This window comes from Nipponia nippon, unplaced genomic scaffold (genome assembly GCF_047370975.1).
Source record: "Nipponia nippon isolate SJK-2023a ecotype South Korea unplaced genomic scaffold, ASM4737097v1 scaffold_5, whole genome shotgun sequence".
Classification (NCBI taxonomy): Eukaryota; Metazoa; Chordata; class Aves; order Pelecaniformes; family Threskiornithidae; genus Nipponia; species Nipponia nippon.
This window is the reverse complement of record NW_028262369.1, coordinates 9,534,750-9,556,876: the sequence shown is the minus strand read 5'-3', so window position 1 is coordinate 9,556,876 and position 22,127 is coordinate 9,534,750. Positions and strand designations below refer to the sequence as shown.

At 37.0% G+C, this 22,127-nt stretch overlaps 1 protein-coding gene across 5 annotated transcripts in view; it reads right to left on the bottom strand.

Annotated features, from left to right (window-relative positions):
• VPS35L (VPS35 endosomal protein sorting factor like) overlaps positions 1-22,127 on the bottom strand; it is a 59,009-nt gene that overhangs the window by 10,234 nt on the left and 26,648 nt on the right. For all 5 annotated transcript variants that reach the window (XR_015698823.1, XM_087732116.1, XM_087732118.1 and 2 more), the window contains 8 exons: positions 21,099-21,184; positions 19,942-20,022; positions 17,421-17,484; positions 15,287-15,385; positions 14,395-14,472; positions 13,099-13,213; positions 3,011-3,150; positions 876-1,041 (listed from right to left, as the gene is read on the bottom strand). Coding sequence is in view for 4 of the 5 variants with exons in the window: in XM_087732116.1 (XP_087588242.1) it covers positions 876-1,041; positions 3,011-3,150; positions 13,099-13,213; positions 14,395-14,472; positions 15,287-15,385; positions 17,421-17,484; positions 19,942-20,022; positions 21,099-21,184 (829 nt within the window). In the remaining variant the exon portion in view is untranslated. The remainder of the gene's footprint in view (positions 1-875; positions 1,042-3,010; positions 3,151-13,098; positions 13,214-14,394; positions 14,473-15,286; positions 15,386-17,420; positions 17,485-19,941; positions 20,023-21,098; positions 21,185-22,127) is intronic.

Below are 22,127 nucleotides of genomic sequence, written 5' to 3'. Positions count from 1 at the left end.
TACAGAATCTTAAAGCAAATTTACTACAGAGTAGTTGTTCAACCGACAACTATTTTCTGTGCTGCTAACCGCCAGAGATATTCTTGTCATGGCTGGTAATTCTGACAGACTATTCACCAGAGGAACTACAGAATAGATGCCAGCCTGCCTCTTTGTGAAAGCCCTGTGCAACTAAAAGAAAAAGCCTAAGTAGCTTGGCCTCTCAGACTAACTACTCTCGCCAGTATGCTTTAAAAGATTCGATTAATGCTCTACCTTGATTTAGTAACCTCTCTATGATCAGAAGGCAAACACTCAAGTTTTAGAGCAATCAAAATATTATTACAAAAAGACTACAGCCATTTTATAAAATGCAAAATCTTTAGAATTTTTTCTTCTAGCTATTCTGAAGATCTTTATAAGTTACCACCACAATTTCCAAAACTGAAAGCCTGCCTTCAAAGCAGCAAATACATCATTTAAATCATGAAGACTAGGCATTACATTCTGAAAACTGGAGTTGTTAATAAATGTGAATGAACCACCAACGGTAAGTATAAATCAAGTTGATACTTTAGCCTAAAAGGAAACCCTCCATACATATAGAGTTCTAATATTTACTTGAAAAGTTCACAGTTCTAAGTATTTGCATCAACACCACCAGGAACAAACTAAGTAAACCAGTCTGCACAGATTCACTTTAAGGAACAGACTGCACATCTGTTTGGCAGCTACCTCCTGTGATTATTTTGTCACAATATCTGGACCCGCATAGGAAGAGGATCCATTCTGTAAGGCTGACTACCATTGATCTTCATTAACTAGGGATGGTGACAACACAATACTACAAATTACATGGTGGAACGCAAGGATCCAGAGACACCCTTATGTATTACCTTTATCTACATGGTAGATAAATGCTTCTTGAGTCATTGCAGACAGAAGATGCAAAACATTAGTATAAATCCTGACTTTGTCATCGCTGTTATCCTCCCAAGTATAATCCTGGATCACATTTAGTAATCCTCGCACAAGAAACAACACTCCTTGTTCTGGATGGTCCTACAGAAAAGAATAGAGATAAGTCAAAACCAACAACACAACCACCCCAAAACAAAAATCGGATTATTTGTGGCCATTCAAGGGTTTAGAGTCACAATATTAGCTCTATAAAAGCAAAAACTACAATACAATCAAAGCTGACAACTACTTTTCTGAAGTGTACTTTCTGCAAATCCTTTTAAAAATTTGTTCCAGTTTCCTTCTAAAATGCCCATTTGACCCATAACCATAAACTTGATCTGCGCAGTCTCCACAGACAAACTTTGAAATGCTTTGTTTTCTAATCGGGGGTGGGAGGTGGGGGGTAGTACAGAATTACTTGTCAGCTTCTTAACAGCTAAGCCCCTAAAATTAAACACACTGGGTAGGATTTTTTTAATTAAAATAATGTCAGTAAGCTACAGAAACAAGTACATTACTCATGTAATTATGAGTTTCAGAAGAACACCTACACTGGGAAGTCAAAGTTACAGACAATCAACAATCTTTTAATATGAAAGGAATATAATTATGAAGACATCTGCTTTACATAAGCTATGGGTTTTTGCAAGCAGTTTTAATACTGCACCCAGCTTATTTCAAGCTGGCAGTTGGCGCAATGATACCAACATACGTAGAACAAATCACAGTCCACTGGGGACATTTCCTTCTGATCATGTATCCTGTAAAGTAAATAGGGGAAAAAATTATGGAAGCTAAGTTCTGAATCCTGGTTATTTGTTTGCAAGTTCTTCTTTGTTACTGAATCTGAGAGGCTGGATCTCCCTCCCTCAATCATCTGTTAACGATCTGAGTCATTTCTCTGAGGAGCATCCAGTTCTGACATAGCCTTCGTTCAAAGTCTTATTTCCGCAGTCAGTGGACAGCAACGACACGTCTCAGTGGCAACCAGCCTTTCCCTTCTAACAACACAGCACCTCCATGTTGCTGAACATGCATGGCTTGGGAGACCCCTTCCATTGGAAAAAGGAGAATACACTGATTATGAGAATTTGGACAGCACTATACTGCATGCTGCTTCACCAAACATGTAGTCAAAGAAAAAAGGAGGGAGGAAACCATAAGGAATGTTTCAGTGAGGAGGAACAACCTACTTTCTCCAACAACAAATTAATAAATATAAAACAATTTTTTTTTTAAACATGCCATGATACTAAGCCAACCCTTGGTGGGAAACAAGAGTGTTTTCAGAGGGGGGGCAGAGCTGTTAACAGAGGAAGGTAAAATCTTCAAGCAGTAGGCTTCCACTGCAGTGAAATCTTGCAAGTCACAGGCCTGTCTTTCTTCTCTAAGGTCAACAAAAAACCTTGATTATGTAAGTTTTATCTCAGGTCTTCCAGATTAGTTTACAAATTTTCCTCATCTTTTAGCTATAGCTGAAAATATAGGAAGGAAAATTACATGTATATCTCTATTTAAACTTGACAATTGGTTAAAAATTGGAAGGGAGTAGAATGGTAGTATTTTATGAAATATTCATCAGAAGAGGAAGGCTATGCCAAAACACATCTTCTAATTATTGTTTTCACTCAAAAGATTAGGCAACCTGTAACAAAGAAACTAACTGAAACTAATAGAAAGTAGAGCTCTGTATTTTTCCTCTCCTCAGGCATTAGATTTTATGAGTGCTCAGCTAAAATACCACTTTTCTGCAAGGATCTATTAAGACAGTAAATGATGTTTACACAGTTACATGATGGCGAGATTTCACTCTACCCAAAGCCAGTTAAGTGCAAGGTGCTACTGAGAGAGGCAATGCTGTACCTCCACCTCCGAACAACTGTTCTGCCTCCCCATTTTGCATTGGGGTGAGTGATTTTGCAGCCAATGAGCAAATCGCTTCAGCTTGCTCGTGGAAAACTAACCACTGCATCTCCCACTCCCAAAAGGCCAGCCTACTCTAAATTTTTAAACAGAAAAGTCAAAATAGTCTACTAGCCTACGTGCTATTCATACACACGCAACTTACCGGAACAACTAATAACGTGGAAAAAAAATTACAAAGGAATTCCAGGAGGAAGGCATCAGAAGGTCGCATCTTTCCATCTACACTGATCATTCTTGGCACTTCAGGAACAAGGCTCACTGCAGCTTTGAAAAAAGCATCAGCTACAAAATAAAAAGATAGTTGCTGTGTTATCACTCCAACTGCAATGGCAGTCATGCCTGTGATCCAATGATTGCTTTGAGTTTGTTTCAAATAGACTACAGAAAATGAAGGTACGCTTAACTGCAAAGAAACTCGAGACTCAGCCGTCAAAATCTGTGGTAATTCAAGCGATGCTGTTTTTTCAGAAGTTCTCGCACCACTTGAGACTTCTGAAATTATAATTTTTCTCCTTTGCTTAACAAGAGGACACCATTGTTTCAAATATAAAAAAAGCACACAATTCAAAATTGACTTATCTAAAGAAACGCTTACGCCAGGAGAACGGAGAATCCAAAGAGCGGCAAAAAAGCACATTAGATCATGCTAACTTGTTCACAACTTCATTCACAAAAGGCTGTTAAAGTTATAAGGAAGTATGGACAACTTAATTTCTTTAAGTATTTACAGTCATTAAAAGTAAAATACTAATATACTACCAGAACCTGAGGTATTGCTGGTTACCTAGATAAAATTATTCTTTCCAAGAATCACAATACAGGAATTACAGAAACCATCCACCATTACGGCCTTGGCAAAATAGCTATTACGAAGTTTTTCGTAACTGTTTATTATGTCTCTAATCCTACAAAAAAAAACCCAACAACCACTAGAACATCTATTCCTCAGTTTATTAAGTTAATATTCACAAATTAAAAACAACAACATCTTCCCTCTTACCCTAGAAGACCTCCTATATATGCTAAGAGTTCACAAAAAATTTTCCGACAGCAATATTCTTTTGCACTTTCTTGGCTACATTTCAAAATATCCGAGTATCCAAATCCCATTCAAGTTGTTCAGCCATGTACTTCAAAGCATCCTTCAGAATTAATACTGTATCTTTATTTTACAGGAACAGAGACTACGCCCCTGAAATGAACTTTTAGCGAAGAGAAAAAGAGAATTCTTGGTGAAAGCCAAGAGGTGTTACATGGCTGGGATGGAGATACCACTGACAGGCACGCATGGGCATTTCCCGGAGTGCAGCTTGCTCTGGAAAAATTCATCTGAGCACATGAGGCTCCAAGCAAATTTGCTAAATATAGTACCAACTGATATCTAATTTAAGCTTATGAGGAATACCAGGGTAACATGTGCTTTGGAAAAACTGTAATTCTTCTGACTTCTTTTCAGCACAAGAGTGAACTTTTCAGTGCTTAGAACACAGTGAAACATCATACTTCCTTTTATTCTGCTCATTTGAGGTGAAAGAATGTTTTTTATTTATTTCAAACAACATATAAGTTTACACAGCCAACCTAAAGGAAGGTAAGTAATCTTTGTCTGAGCTTTATTCGAGGAAGGAAAGCAGCAGCAAATGTTCAGTCTAGCACAAGTAAATGAATCGCTGTCAACTTCCACAGTTGTCTCAGCAGAAAAAAAAAGTGCATGCCCCACATTACCATATAATCAAAACATGTGACCAGACGAATGAAAAAAATGCGTCTTAGAAAATAGTCTGCATACCAAAGTACCCATGCCTGTGCACAGAATACTCCTGAAGTTACTTCATAACGGGACAGGAATGCGCTGTGCAGCAGTCGGTCTCCGCAATGAAAGAGAAGAGCGGCGAAGTCCCTCACCTTAATTTACACCAGAGACGGCTCACCGGGCCCTGCCCTTGCTGCGACAAGCTCCTCTGCGCTTCCATCTTTTTCTTCCCTAACCACAGCAATCAGATGGCTGCTGCCTCCCTGCTGTCTCCACGTGGCTGCTGTCCTCTCGCCACTGCCACAGGGTTGTGTTTGCAGGTCACCCTGCAACCCCCAACGTATTGTTGCTGTCGCAGCACAACGGGGAGACTGCAGGGCTCTTGCCCCCACGCTTCTCATTCTTCCTCCTTGCCTTGCTCCCCCCGTCCCCCACACAACACAGCAAGGCAAACCAAAAAAGCAATAGAGCATAAAAGCAGTTAGCTGCATTTTCTATTAAAGAGATGGATATTTTACTTTGCTACATCCAGAAGTACAGGCAAAGGAGAACATATTCATTTTGCTACAAGTTCAGCCAATCTGTGCTAACCACAAAATGGTTCTTACGCTGGAATACTAAAAGCACGTTCATCCAAGGTGTACGTGCTTCGTAAAAAGCAAAAATAAAGTAAATTCACATTAATGCAAAGGTTTTATTAGAGAGTTTGCAGAAAACTAACTGTCCTCCAAACACTACCTATTTCTCTTGTGAAAGGTGTCAGAGTATGCATCATATGCTCTGAGTTTGGAGGAAAAGTTCACTAGATAGGTTGTCACAGAAGTGCTGACTATTTCCTTAAGTATGAAATAAGCATCGGTATTTAATTCTGAATTACACTAATTATGAGGTTATGCAACAGTGCTTTCTCTACATCTCTTAAAAGTCAATTTATAAAGCTATTACTGTTGAGATGTTTCAAGAGAAAACCATACACCTGCTTTTCCTGGCTTCCAAAAGGTATAAGGAACCACTTAAAAAGCACTGAAAATCACAATGATGTTATGTTCTTGATTAAAAAAAAAAAAAAAAAGAAAAAAGATAAAAAAGGCTTCTTCTGGTGAAGGATGCTGTTTTCTTATCTGCCTAAAGTACGATACTGCTTCTAAAGCGAGCCACTGTTAAGTTGGATAAGGGGAGCGCAGCCTGCGCATTACAACAAATCATCATGATAAAGTCTTCCCAGACTGCTGTTAATATCTTGTGCAGTGCTCCGAACATGACATACTTCATGCTTCGCTAAATTTATCCTTTCACAGCAGCTCCTTCATTTTGGTTGACCATAATCCTATAAATCTTTCCCCCAAGCACACATGCTGACCTTCAGGCTACAAAAACTGACAATCTCAGATATCCAAGTCGGCACTTCCAGTAATACTCTCCTACAGAAAAAGCAAGTGAAATTGGTGTTGAATGTTTTGCTATTGTCAATATTCATGATGGTATGTACACACACACATTTAATTATACATACACACAAATATATGTACCTCCATATATTTCTATATATCAATTCTCCAAATATAAAAATTTAGCTTATATTGTATTTGCTGCATCCATGATAGTCAAATTGTACTAATTTAAGATTTCAGGCAGGCAAAAAACCAAGGAGAAACAAAGCCATTAGAGATGGGAAAACAATTAAGCTCCTTAAGTCCACCTTCAAAGAGCAAAAGGGAGTGAGTTTGACATACCTACACACAGTATTTTTAGTCACGGATACAATTACACACAGCTAAGTCCACCCAAAGGACAAAAGCAGGGACCATACGCCATCTTCCGCACTCCGCATCACCTTCGTGTCCTACAATGCTGTCAAGCATATTTTAATACTCAGAAGATTTTGCTTCCACATCTGACAGATGTTGGAAATTTAATGAAGCCTTGTACTCCAGTGCAAAAAAAATAATGGGAAGCAAGCGTGGGGGTTTTTGTTGGCTTTTTTTTTTTTCTCTGTTAAATAATTAAAGCATGACTGTTTTGACGACCAAGCATTGCAAACATTTGGAACTCCTCCTCACATTGGTGAGGTCACTGTGAGAGTTTTGCCACGTTGTTGAAATGTGTTTTTCCCTTGAGCTATTGAACATTCTCAGTCTTAAACCCCTCTACACATCACTTCCAATCCAGAAACTACAAAGAATTATTTGAAGTAACAAAGATGAAATAAGAAAATGAATGCGCTGCTGCTTGATGAACTGGAATGGACTATGTCAATTCATGCTATTTCATACTAATTCATCCTATGAATTAGCTGCAGATAAAAAAGTAATTACGTGGATGAAGCTTACTAGTGCTAGTTTTAGGAATAGCTTGATTATAGATTGTTAGCCAGGCCTTAGTACTTCCATACAAAGGCATACAGAGGCATGAGTGGAAGGGAAGATTCGTACAGGGAGATCACACAGCACGAGCAAGAACACTGGATACTAGATATTTTATTCTTAAGCTGTAATCAGTAAATGCAACACATACCACCACCACCACCCTCCCAGCCCCCCGCCAAAAAAACCCCAAACCCCAACCCAACCCCAAATTTCGGCCTGCCTCTCTCAATTCCATGTAACCTCTAAAGACTGTGAGGTAAAGTATCATCAGTAGTCTTTAAAGAGAGCTCCATTAGTAATACTGGAAACTTTGAAATAATAAATGCTATAGTTAAATACTGTAGTTTTTCCTGGTTATTATGAGGTAAAAAAAAAATCAAACGAGAAGACACATGGAAAAACATGATACAACACTGAAGAGTCACATACGGTTTTTGTAGAGAGAAATCACTCCTCAGAAGTCTCTCAAGTTTTCCAAAGAACCAGCAAGTTTGTGTTTAAAAGTGACCGAGCCAATGCAAATACTCAGATTTTTAAAACACATTTGATGATATCCCTCATACAAAAGGCTCTTGAAACAGCTAAGCTGACAAAAGGTAAGGAGGAAAGCCCTCCTGAGGATTCACAACTTAATAAAGGATGGGATGGAAGGGGAGAGGAGCAGGAATAAAAAGTTTTCACAGTGCAGTGAAAACAACTACCGCATTCCTTAAGGTTTTGTAGAGACATGTCCTTACGATGAGCTGGGAGGTGACAATGTTTGCAAACGAGTCTAGAACATGACTGCAAAGCATCACAGATGGATCTCATGATTCTAAGCAATAAAGCAACAGATGAAATCTAATATTAGGAAGGCATGCGGGGAAAGAAACAGCCCTTGCTATAACTATAGAAAGATAAGCTCCAAATAAGCTATTCACACTCATGAAAGATTTCGGAGTCATTATCGATGGTTTCCTGAAAACTACATCCTAAACAGCTGTCAAAGAGGCAAGGCAATTATAAGAATCATTAGGACAGTAATGGAAAACGGAGGTTTCATTGTATCATTTATATAGCTGTTGTGCATTTATACCTGGAATACATTCCTGATCTTCCCATTTCCAAAAGGATAAAAAGAAGATTAAAAAGGTGCTAAGGCATGGAACCGTTTCCTTATTAGAAAAGACTATACTGACACAAATTCTTCAGTAACTTATCAACTCCAACATCTCATAGGTAACATGAAGAAAATGGATGAAGAACGACTGAATTTTTCACAGTATCGCTAGTAGATCAGCTGCATGCACTGAAACGCTCAGCTAACATTTAAAAACCATACAGAAATAAATCCCCAAGTAGTAGATTTCCAAGTAGCACGTAACTGTGGAACTCACGGTCACATGAAGTTACAAAGGCCAAAAAGTAAAAATTGATTAATAATTCAATTCCTAAGGATCGGTTCATCTATCTCATGAAATACCGTGGTCCATATGCGACCTCTGTTCAAGGATGTATTTAGACCACCTGCAGCTGAAAGCTAGAAAGCATCGTTCCACATTATTGTTTCCTGTATGTTCCCTTAGGAGATGCTATTAGGCACTTTCAAAAACAGGTCATGGGCTAGACAGACTTGAACTGATAAACTGATACGAAATGCTAGTCTGAAAAGCTTACAGAGACAGAGATGTCACCTCTCTCAAATCATATGGAAAAGCTATTGGCTGGGATAAAGAGAGGAACAAGAAAAAGCTCAGTGAACGGGAGAAGTTTCCACCTGTGGAAATCCTAGGTAACAGCGCAAGTCATAATTCTGTTCAAATAAAGCAACATTTAGTATTACTAGTAAGGAAAACAGTATCTCATCAGTTTCTCCCAAAGCTACTTTGCTGCCTTCAAGGCAAACAGTATTTAAAAAGATAACAGAGGCAGCATATACCAATCTCACCAGAGAAGCGCGAGCAAAGAAGTCCCAAAATCCGTAATTGAGAAAACCTCTTCAGGTTCTTAATTCTCTCAATTCTTTACCTCTAATTTTCTCTATTTATATTCTATTTATATTCTTCAGATCTATAAAGATTTTTAGGAGATTAGGAAAGAATACTAAAAATTGTTATCTAATGCTACTGAGAAAATACACTAAAACATTATTAGACTGTGATTACAAATTACATTAGATATTCAATACTATACTTTCTCCAAAGTGTGGCTGAAGCCTGTCACATCTAGAGAACATTCATGGAAAAGTAACATTTTCTGAAGTAGAAAAAGAAATTCCTTTTGCAATCTACTAGTGAAACGGTGTTTCGGCTACATTTGAAGAACAGAACAAATATTTAGCAGTACATTAAGCACTGTATGCTTCAGAATTAAAATATGCATTTGCTAAACAAAACAAAGATCTGCGTCAGTTGATTTTGGGGGAAAAAGACTTTCCATTTTTAATAAATTTTTACGTTTGACAATATCCCAGTGAAATTAGTCACACAGAATCAGTTGAATTACTTTATTCACTCAGCATGTTACTTCTGAAGCGAGGCAAGGATTTCACAGACTTTAAGATAAAAATGCCATTGAACATACATTACCAGAAAGTTGCGTCATCTCTACCCACCTGCTGACTGCTGTGACCAACAATTAAAATCATGCTGTCTGTCCTTTGACAGACAAAAGCAGTGTTTCCATGGGGAGGAAATATGTGCAATTAAAATACCACCTATATCTCAAAAATCCAGAAGAGTGACACAATGGAGCATGCGTTTAATCTCAATTTAGTCCAAGCACTCCCTACGACAGAAAGCATGACCGATGAGAATTTATTATTCTATGTTGGCAGCATTCTGTGGCTCAGTTAAAAAAAAACATGAAAAGCCCATCACTGTAAAATCTAGCATCCTCCTTTCTAAGGTGGGGTCTTAATAGGCTCTCCAGAGGTATAAACTGCGCATCCAGGACAAAATCACCTAAAACGTTCTGAACTTAATTACAGATTAATTTTATTTAAAGCACCTCTTGGGAGCTGGAGACAAGAGAGATAGTAGTCATGTTTAATACATGTTGAACAGCATACCTGGACAGACATTTGTCACTGTATTAATATTGGACTTTCCATGAGCCTATAAATTCACATTTCTGACCCAGTTTCATTGTATTTAAGAAAATCTATTCCAAGAAAAATTACAATTACAGTTTTCTAATACTGAAGTATTTGGGTGAGTTCAAACAAGCATCACACAGTTGCGTTGATTAACAACGTGGCAAATCCCAGCAGGCAAGGCTCTGATTTGACAGAGGAAATTGGAACAGTGAGACACTGGGACTGATGGTCTACGGCTGCTGCCCCCTGAGACTGGGAATGAGGCAAAACCCAAACTCCTCCAGTTATAAGCAGATTAGCTGCGGCTCTCCAGTTGTTGGTAGCTTATCAGTGCAATCCTCAGTTTTGCAAACTTTATTTACTGTTATGACCCACACGTCGTCTTTATAAAAAACCCAATCTTTTAAATTCCCCTTATCTACCCCAATAGGTAATTTTACTCCTTTTCAAGTTAGATACATTGGCAATTTAGAGAAAACTCCCTATTGCCAACAGAAGTCTATCCTGTGAAATTCAATTTTGTTTTATGTTTAAGTAAAAACTCAACTCACTGAAATAGCTAGACTCTCTGTAAGAACTTAAAATTTTAAAAAATCCAAGAATTTAACTCGCTAAAAACAACAGCTGGAATCTTTAAAGACAAACTGCATGCACATGCACACATGCATGCCCCACTACTGACTGAGCTATCAGATCAGGTACATTACCTTTCAGTTTTATTTCTCTTCCCAATTTTAAACTGATTAAGCTAATTCCACTCAGCATGAAGTAAAAGTTACACACAAGGCATAATTTCACTTCCTAGCCTAATGCTATCATTAACTGCATACTCTTAAAACGTCACTTCATGCTGCATTGGTTTTAGTAGATCAGTGTCTAATTGGCATCAGTTAACACAGTTAACTGACTGGATTTAAATTTGCTGTTATGAATTAATCAGTACTACTTATACACATGAAATGCATTCAGTTGAGATACAGATTAAACGGTGTTAAAAGTAACTTTCAAGGACACGTTATCTGACTACAATACACCAGAATATGCAAAGACAGTTCACAAAAAAATGTCCCAAGACTGGTGTCACTGTTGCCTAACTGGTTAACACATGCTAAATTACTCATGCAAGTGACATGTCTCTGAATACAAATTATGCCCAAAATAGCATTTCTAAGGAAGCAAAAAAGTGTATAACAATAAAATCTTGGTAAATGAAGTGAGTTACTGAACACCAGAGTTTTGCATATGCTTCATTTCAGCAAAACCTGAAATGGACCAAATGCTCCTCTCTCTAGCTTGTGCGTCTAAAATTCAGGAGAGAGTGGGGTTAATAAATATGCATTTTAGAGACTGAGTTCATAATACTTTGCATATACCTGCTACCTCAAAAGATTTCAGAATGGGGATCCTGTTAATTGTTTAGTGAGTGCACTGTGTTCACATGTCAAACAACACCTGTGCACATTTACAAACTCTCACACTGAAAAATCTGGACAATTGTTGGGGCCCAGAAGTCTCACTCAGAGAAGATGTGGATCACAAAAATAGTGGAAAAGCAGTGTATAAATTGAGAGTTTATTAAATCACTGAGCTGATCCCAACATGGGCAGGGCACAGTCCTCAAAGACCAAATATTACAGAAAAACTGCTTTGGATTTGTTTCCAACAAGAGAAGCACTGCAACACAGCAACAATAACAAAAACTGGTACAAAGGATAAGGTAAGCTGGTCAATTAAACAAAAGAGGAAGAAAAAGCGAGCCCATTTTTGGTAAACTCTGTTATCTACAAAGAAACTGCACAATACTAATTGCACAACAACAGACTTTGCAGATCTTTTATTTGCACAACATACTTGGACACAACAGCCAGCTTTACTCTAAATCCCTCTGCTTTGCTATATGGGCAGCATCAGATTCAAAACAAAGAAATACAACAGTCACCCTGTACTGAAAAGTCTTAATCAGCATCCTAAGTCAGCTTGTTTGTGCAGCTGGAACTCACTGGTAAATGCAGAGCTTGGAAAACGAGCTCTCGTGAAGAAGCACAGAGCGAAACCAAAGAATTAATAGCCACAACAAAAGATGTTGCAAAGTAATCCAATTTATTACTCTCACAGCTCTACCGAAAACACATAAAGAAAAAGCATTTACCATTGGAAAGCAGGCATTTAAAGTCATATTAAAATTGCAAAACAAGGGAGAATGACACCAGTTTAAAAAGGAAAAGAAAGATAGTGCAAACAGTTAAAAGTATGAGAAGACTTTCAGAACAGGTAACTGTCTTCTATTTGTGATATGAACAGGAACAAGATCATATCAAATGGTGATACAGACTTAACGCTCATTCTGGTGCCAGAGTAGCTCCAATTTTTTTCCCCAAACCACTTTTTGTCAGAATTTCCAATTACTTAAGACTGAGCTAACAGGATGGCTAAAAACTGTACTCAGACCCTGGTTCAATCAGTAATTCTGATCAAAAAAAGAGAATATATTTTTCATTCTTCATATTATCTGGTGTTACTCCATTATTTCACTCCGATATAGTGGTATATTTTCTTAGCTAAGCGTTTATCATGCATGTGCTTTGACAGGGCAATGGCACCAGAAACTTGCTAAGTTTTAATTCTTTTCCAGCTCGTTGCAGGATTTTGTCAGCCTGTGAACTACTACACAGATGAACCAGTTTCTTTTCCCACAGTTATAATAAAGCACATCATTTGTGATTAGAGTGCATAATTATGCAGGAGAAAAACATTCCATACTTTCCATAATTTCTAAGTAATTTAGGACAACCTACCTCATAGCCATGACTATGTCGACTAGAGTCAGCTGTCCTGGTTATTTAGATCACAGGATTAGTGTTAGAACTGAAGAGTTGCTTTAGTATGACAAGTTTTCTCTGTAACAGTGCTTGAAACAGGGCTGTATTTTAATTACATCATAAATATATGACTTATGATTTCAACCAAGTTATTATTCACAGCTAGAAATATTTCTGAAATAAAAGAACCTTTAAGTAGACAAATTCGTGCCTTACCTTGTGAAAGGCACTGATTTGCCAGAGCAACCTGTCCGGAGTGTAGATACAGATTAAGACGTGTGAAGATGCTGCTCAGAGATGGAATTGTAATGAAGCAGAAGGCAACACAAGCCTAAAGCAAATAAAAAAAATGAAACTGAAGAAAATTCGGAACTTAGAGTTGCAGCAATCATTATTGATTTTATACATGATTAGGAATCAAAATCTCTAAGTAACTTCTGGGAAAGGCTTTCAATAAAAAGCAAATATTTTGTGAAGTCCAAAATCAGCAGCTTCAAATTTCTCATTATCATTTCAATAATTATAACAATATTTATTGTTATTAACTATTGTTATTATGAGCAGATTAGCTCAAAACTTACTCTATGACTCTAGCTCAAAGAGTTCCTCTCTCCTGAAGTAACCAGCTTGCAGCTCAAGACCAAAATCTAACTAGAAAAGCAGACTACGGTCCTCAGGGACAACCTATCTGTCAAACCGGTGAAAGCACGTGCACTGTGGATACCTGGGAGGAAGCAGACCTAGTGCAGCATGCTGCAGTTTTAGACCTCCTGCAACAGCCCAAACACCAAGATGGAGTGAGTGGCTCCCAGGCAAACAGAAGTTGGTCAGTGTGACCCTAGCTATCCTTTGTCCAGGCCATCATGCACAGGTGCCGTGAACAAAAATCCTTTAATTAATGGTAGCATATGCAAACACCTTCACAACACATGAAGATATCTTAGTTGCTATGTTTCAGGTGAGAAGAGGGGAACACAAGCAACTTGCACAGCCTGTGCATAGTTCAAAGCTCATTTGACCATATCTACACAGACTCAGAGCCACTAAAGCTGAAAGGAGCACTTTAGTTGAAATTCAAACACTGAATTCAGCATATTGACATTGATATTGTGAGACAGAAGTTTAAATACATTCTTTTCCCTCTATCTCCCATTCTCTCTCTGATTCAGTTACATAGAAATTAAATATTTTATTTCAAATATAATTTGAAAAGCTGAGCTTTCTAGAGTTCATACAAACACCTCTCCAATGAACCTTCCTTTGGAGAGGGAGTTGATCTTGTGGCTCTTTTTTAACACAAAGCTGCCATTAGATGTTTTGGGTCTTTTTTTTCTTAAATGGCAGCATTTGGCTTTAGACGGTAAAGATCAATGGTAACAAGAGAAAATGAGACTACAAACAGTGTCAAAAAAGACTAAGATATATTTTTTGCAAAAATTATAAACTTAGGTGGCAGCAGATAGCATTATCTGCTAAGAAGGCAGGCTCAAAGTTTCTTAGAGTCAGACCTACCCTGACAAACGCAGCCGTCTTTCTGGAATGATTTCCTTTCATCACCTTTCTTGTTTCCATTGCTAGCTGGTTCACAGACTACACATAAAAACCAAAAGCAAATAATTAAGAAAAATGCACAGATTTATTAGGTCAGCAGCAAATAACAAACTGCATGTTTCACTGCATGCATTTAGAGAACAGAAACTGTCAAAAGGGACCCTGATATGGTGTGCCCTCACTGTACTATTTAGTTTTTACTTAAAGAATTTTAGTGACTGTTCCTTGAAGCAATATGATTCTGAAGGTTTCTGAAGGTAGACTTGTTGATTTAATCAAGGCTTTAAATCATCCCTTGCTTCCCAGCTATAGTGCTGTCATCACTTCCTTGTGTAAAAATCATGATTTCTAGCTAACACACTTATTAAAAAAAAACAAAAACAAAATAATAAAAGGATTTAAGAGAAGATACAATGTTGCAAAGGAATGAGATGCAGCTAATGCTCACCTGACATGTGACTCAATACAGAAAAGAGATTAACCTTCCCTATCACAGCAGGACTCTGCCTATATCTGCAGCCAGACACAGTCTAATCTCTCCTAGATGGAGGATTATAGAAGAGACAAGCCAAATTCTGAGTGCACAGAAGTGCCATTTATTTTATTAGACATGAAATCTCTCATAAGATAGCCCGTTTTCTTTGTTGCAATGATACCGTGGCATGCCTGTCAAGCAAGAACTTCAGAGAGTTTAGGGTGATAAAATGAGAGATGAGATCAAAGTTTACTTTAAAAACACCTGACAAAAAGACTTTAGACTGACTGTGACATAGACCAATAATCTGGGCAGGGAATGGGAGGATGGCAAATATATCCCCACTTATTAAGATAATGTAGATAAACTGTAGCTTACATGAATCAACTGCACTAGAACAGGCTCCAGATTGCAAAACATTGACCTGGCTTCAACATAGAAACTCAGCTGTTGTTCAAAGTCACGGCCAAATGAAACCTATAAAAGACAAAAAAGACCCTGGATTTTACCATTGTAGGCCGTTAAGAAATATAAAAACGCATGCAGATAAACCACAAATATTCAAAAGTTAAAATCCCCATATATTGGTAAGAAAAAAACCCCACCATTAACAACAAAACAGCACCTGAAGAATCTCTGTCCTTTTAACTGTCTGCTTTTCAATACTTAACCTTCAGGGAAACTTGAAAGTTTTACCGTTTTTTTTTTTTTTGTCCATACTCCACATGATCTTCTACTTTACAGATCAAGTATTGATCAAGAAAATAAAATTTAAATCCTGGATTTGTGAAGTGTTTTCAAAACTAGCAGAACTCCTGATTCTTTACGGAACAGGGACAAAGGCTTGGTATAGTTCATACTTAAAAAGCAAAATAAACCCCCCCCAGAAAAACAGAAATAGATCAGTGAACCTGTATTCGGATTCCTGTAATTTCTAGTTGCTAAAGGGCCTCCAAGAGAAATTAACATTTTCCTAACTAGATATACCAGTAAGAAAAGCAGTTTTTCCTCGAGTTTGGTTAATAAATATAGGCTTATATAGTATGGCAAAAGCCTGCAACCTTGCATGCTGGCAGGAAACATGAGAAGTCAGAAACAACCCTTGTGTGAGAACACTCTGCTTCCAACCCTCCAGATTTTAAAAAGCCCAGTGCTGTCAGCTGGAGCGTCTCAGCTGTCAATTAAAAGCCTAGCAAGAGAAACAGTCTCCAGGCAGTCTACATTTACGTATTCAAATGGAATTTTTTTCTAATAGAAGTAAAGGTTGAATTATTTATTATTTCTCAAGCCACATGCAAAAGAAGTTTTTACAGAATTAAAATAAAAATTACATTTAATCCATACAGTGAAAGATCAAAGGAACTGCATCAGAAAACAACGGATTACGTCTTACGTTACAGACTGTCTTCACCTTTCCTTTATTTGTACAACTGCTGATTCTTGAACACTAGTCTCAAGAAAACTTCTCTAAAAATACAACATTTTCCACAAAAAAGCCTGACTGTAAGGATGACTGTTACAACTGCTTTTCCCTCCACATCTTAATGTGTGCTGGTTTAAAATTTATAACTAGTCATTTTGCTGCTATGGGATTTTTTTTTCCCCCTAACCCAAGACTATAAAGCCACATCAAATATTATTCAATGTGGGAAATCCTCCTAAAGGAAATTATACAATATTATACTGCGTATAAAGCTTAATAAAGAAAAATTATATTAAAAACATATTAAATAGTAAATTATTATAGCTGGAGAGAAAGCAACCACCTAGAGATAAATTCATAGAATTGCAACAAAGAACAAAGAGGACAAGTAGAGACAAAGCCTGTCAGCTCCGACTATGTGAAAGAAAAGCCAAGCATTGAGAGTACCTGGTTAGAAAACAAAAAAAGCTTGACGCATCCCCCTAAAACAACCTGACAACTCAAACACAACAGACAAGAACAAAAGATTTTACTGGGATATGAGGGAGGGAAGGGTTAAAAATTAATTTCAAGACAAAACAACTGGAGTTTTTGTGGGACTACCAATTTGATGATACAAATTATCTTATTTGTAAATTAGGATAAACAGAGATAAGAATAACATACTTTTTTGTATGTGTTTTTTAAAGTTGGTATTGATTCCATTTAGAGCTGGGTAGTGGAACTTCATTCACATACATCAGTGACCTCTCTGATACTATAATAGGCAAGACTTTAATTGCTCTAACTTTTAAATACTTACCATGTTTTACATGAGATTTAAAAAACTAGCAGAAAATATGATTAAATAAACAACATGTGCACTTTAAACTCTCATATTGCACCATGTCAGCTTCAACACTATGATATTTGTTTCAACACATGGATACTTATTTCACTAAAATACACTGGTTGGGGTTTTCAACGGTCTTAAGCAAGTCAGACACACACAGTCTCTGATTCAGCTACACAGGCACCTGTTTCTCATGGGGATCATGAAAATCCGAGCTATAAGGTACACCCCAACAGTTGCACACAAGTGTCACTCACCATTTTTATGAATCCATTTATCAAAGCTGCTAACATTCTTTTCTCATCCTCAAGTGTTAGTGCGCTGCAAGAGAAAATTTATATGGTAAATTTTAGAATATTGCTTATCTTATTTATCTGTAAAGGTTCAAATGATACATTCTAATTGATATAATGTTATGACCATATAAAATATTTATTGCATACTAAGACCACTAAGCTCATAATTTTAGTTACAAAGCAATAAAACTAATTTTAATATGAATATCACCAAGTCAACCATGCACCAAACCAAATTCCAAATTTAAAAAAAAAAAAAAAAAAAAAGGTAAAAATTGCTAAGAGTGTCTTTAGATTTTACAGAAACTCAGATTTTGGCATGAGGAGAAGGAAGCTAAGCTAATCTTCTTTACTGCAGCAAGCAAATGGCTTCAGTCTTGTGTTACAACATGAGAACTTGAGTAGGAAGTGATTATAAAAACCTAAAGAAATTACTAAATCTATTCTTAGAAGAAAGTTATCCTATTTAAGGGGAAAAGCTTTTAAAATACACTTTAAATAGTATATGTAATCGTTAATGTATTTATTTTAGAAAGAACATTAGTTTATTGTTTTGTTTGGGTTTTTGTTGTTTTTCTTTTTAAACTAACCCTGCCACATAACTTAAAAAATAATTAACATCACCTTGTTACAGTGCTGCCTTTTTGATGTTTTAGTAAGAACCGAACTAAACTGATACGTAAAAAAGTTCCTTTTCAAGATTATCACAGATACCTATTCTATAGCAAGAGTCCAAATCTGATTTGAAACAAATTTACATCACATGAAAATCCAGTAAGTCAAACCTGTTTCACTGAAAATGGATGAACAAAAAGTTAAATTACAATTAACTAATACAATTTAATCCTTTTACTATTATATACTTGTCTCCAGCTTTGACCTTTAGTATATCAGTTACCAATTTCCTAGCTCAGACACCAGATGGGAAGAGAACAATAGTTTTATTATACAAATTCAGTAAAGGAGGAAAGAAAATCTCAGCATGATTAGCTCATTAGTGTATTGCCAATCAAGAGAGTCAACTGATGGGCTCTGAAAGGCTCAGAAGACTGGTAATGAGATCTCCGGGTCAGTTATAGGTTTCCAGTTCAATACTGAATCAGAGCTCTACCAGTCTAAAGGCTGTTATCCTCCAACAGCTGTTCTGGGGGTTAGCAAGCTCTACACAATGGGTTGGGAGTTTCCTGAACCAGGATGCAAAAACAGATGCGGGAGTTACTTTAAGATAGTTAGAATTCATGATGATTTGCCAATAAGAGATGACACAACAGAACCAAGTTAACGATGTACACCATCTTATCTCAGCTGAAAGAACTGCTGGTTTACGGGATTTTAAGGATCCCGGTAAACTATCAAATTGTTTTGGCAAAACGTCAGAGGAAGCACCAAATATGGATCACCATAAACTGCTGCATTTTTTTTAATAAGCTGTTTTACCTTCAATGTATTGTTCTAGTTAAAGGTTGAAGTGGCTTTTAATGCAGCAGACAGCCAAATAAGGTGCTCTTACCCAAAATAAAGCACTCTAGCTGGTATAAATTGGAATTACATGCCAAACCTGACTTCTTTATTGGCAATAAAACCTGCATTCATGGCATATCAAGGCTGAGACAGTTACAAATCCCTTTACAGTGTCTGCCATACTGAGATGCTCTGGGCTCAGAGTGCCAAAAGAAACTGTGCCCTTGCAATTCTACTCAACCCAAACCGGAAGAAAAAAGGAGATTTTTTGCTCTTCAGATCTAAAATCTGCAGCATTGTGATTCTGGCTCTATTTTCAATCAGACATAGATCTCTGTGTCATTTTTGCAAGTTACCTACAATCCACAACTGTTTTCCACATTGCACAACTGCTATTCAAACAGTGAGGGTGCAACAGGGTGCCCAGGATCCCTAACCACCTCAGCACTCAAAGTCAAGGGGAAAAGAGAAGAGGAAGATTTAGGGAAAGACATAGATGGTTCAAGACGTTCTCCTCTGTTCTAGCTCCCCCTACTCAAGTCCCTAGAGATCTTCCAGGTGTCCTTTTAAAGATTTCACACCCCTTTATAATGGCTGAAAAAAGCGGCCCAAAAAAGGTATCATTGACTATGGCAATCTCAATCTGTGCTTTAATAGCTACATATTCACTTAAATCTCAAAAACTGTTTATTATTCACTATAACTCAAAGATTACATTGGTTCCACTCTCAAAAATAGTTTTAAAAGATTGGATTGTTTAGTATCTCTGCTTCACTAGAAAACTCTACAAAACCGTTGCTACTTTCCTTTTAAAATTCTGCTTCAATATTCAAAATAAAGCAGTAATTAAAGAGCAAATGGTACGTGCTGCCGCTTCACTGCGCAGCTCTTCCCTCACCACTAATTGGATTCACGTCTTAATCCACCATGAAACAAACAGCCTCAGAAATGTGAAACTGTACACCAAGCAGCCAAACTTTGCATAAACAGTAGTTATTAGTATGAGTAAAGTTAATCTTACTTCACAGAATCATGCATCGTCTTGCAGATATGCAGAAGAGCATTGAGTATAACAGGATCCTTTGTAGATTCCTGCTGATGCCTATAAAATGTTTTAGAAAATGTGATGAAAAATCCTGCTCTGTCAAAATGAAAAACAATTAATAGAATAACACCGATCTAATGCAGAGTTCCAATCATCAGCATTGTATGACACTACAGAAGTTTTATATTCATTTTTTAACCAACAGAACTCCAAAGATCACATGGTTAATAGACGTACAATTCCAACAAATGCCAGTCAAGAAATATTATCTTAACACGTAGAGCTTTACTTCCAAGCCACAGAATCTGATTCCTTAAGGGACACAACAAGCTAGACATGTGATACATTGAGGCAATCTAAGCACATCAAAACAAAGGAGTCCTAGATCTACTGAGAGGTAGTATAGTTTCTCAGCTACTGATGGACAAACAGAAAGGATAAATGTCACGTTTAGGTACAGAGGCACACGTGCAGTGGAGCACCACTAAGATGATTAAGGGGCTGCAGCATCTCTCATATGAGCAAAGGCCAAGAGAGCTGGGACTGTTTAGCCTAGAGAAGAGAAGGCTTGGGGGGGTGCTTAGCAGCGTATATAAATACCTGAAGGGAAGGTGAAAAAGAAAAATATGTTTCAAGGAACCTGTTAATTATTTGAAAAAGGAAAGGACTGTTTGACTTTTACAATATTTGAAGATGAATCCTCATCTTCTAAGTTCATTTTCAACTGTGGAAATACCCATTTTTCTACACAATGGAGCTCGTAACAAGAGACTGTCTCTCTTCCTCCATTATACCAAGGTAACGGTTCTGTGTTGTCACATCAGCTGGAATACGAAATAAATTTCATAAACCAACTAAGGCAACATAAATTCAAAAAAGCTCAGGGAACAACTATTCTATTAATTCACAGCAAGTCAGCATCAATGTTATTACTTCCATTTCAGCTTTCTTTGTGAACAGTTAAACAGTCAATCAATAGATCAACAAAACTGACACATTTTTGGTTTTTTCCCCATAGCCTGGAATGCTTTCACAAGCTAAGTAGCCCATATACCAACCATCTTCCCTAGCAATCTTTCAATACATTCCCCAGACCCTCCAGAGTACATTTAATCTCAATATTCTCCACTTACTTAATAAAAGATTCCATAATGCACTTGCAAACCTCCACTCTCACACTTTCCTTCTGGAACATATCCAGAAATGGCAAGAATTTCTCCTGGAAGTACAAATACATAAACAAGTAAAATTAGATATTTTACAAACAACACACTAAAACAATAAATATTTTGGATACGTTTTATAATCATAGCTGCTGTAATTAAAATTATTTTAATCTTTTTTGAAGACAGTAATTCATATTGAAGCATGAAATAGTGGAACAAATGGAAAAGCACCGATGGCTGAAAGGCGTATGAATTTATTGATTGCAGAGATCCAGAATAAAACACAAAACACAGAACTGTTTGAATCAAATGTTGCAAATTTTTTAAAGCAATCATATGCTTGAAACGGCTTAAGATCATGACAAATTCAGACACCTATGGGAACAAAAGGTAGGATATTAAAAACAGTGAAAACAGGCCACATGCCAGCAACCATTCTGCATGTATTCAGGGCAACTTATGAAGGTCCAAGACATTCAAATTTTCTTCAAAGATAAGACTTTAGGTTGTTAAGATACTGAAATACTTAGTGTCTGTATCATCTCAAGAATATAGTGAGGGTAAGTTTTTCAGAATTATCTGAGCAATTTGTGAACAAGACTTGATTCCAAATCTACAGGGTCAGTCTTGAATTTTACTCTTCAACTGGTTTCAGTACTTTGACACCCACTGTCTTTGTTCCTTTTTCTCTACCTCATATACAGTCTCTGACCTCTCTAAGTTTCACTTTGTTTCAATGCCAAACTTAAGCCCTATAACAGAGCATGTTATGTATATATCATAACATAGAAACAGCTATCAGCAATTACCCACACACACAAATAAATGGTATTTTATCTTCCATTGATTGGCACTTATGCCATAGTAACAAACAAACTTAAAGAATCTAACAGCCTAAGGAAAAAAAGTATAGAAAATTCGAATTAGAATAATGAATACTTAAGTAGCAAGCAGCAGAGAGCTTCCAAAACGTTTCTGCACTTATCTACTTGATAA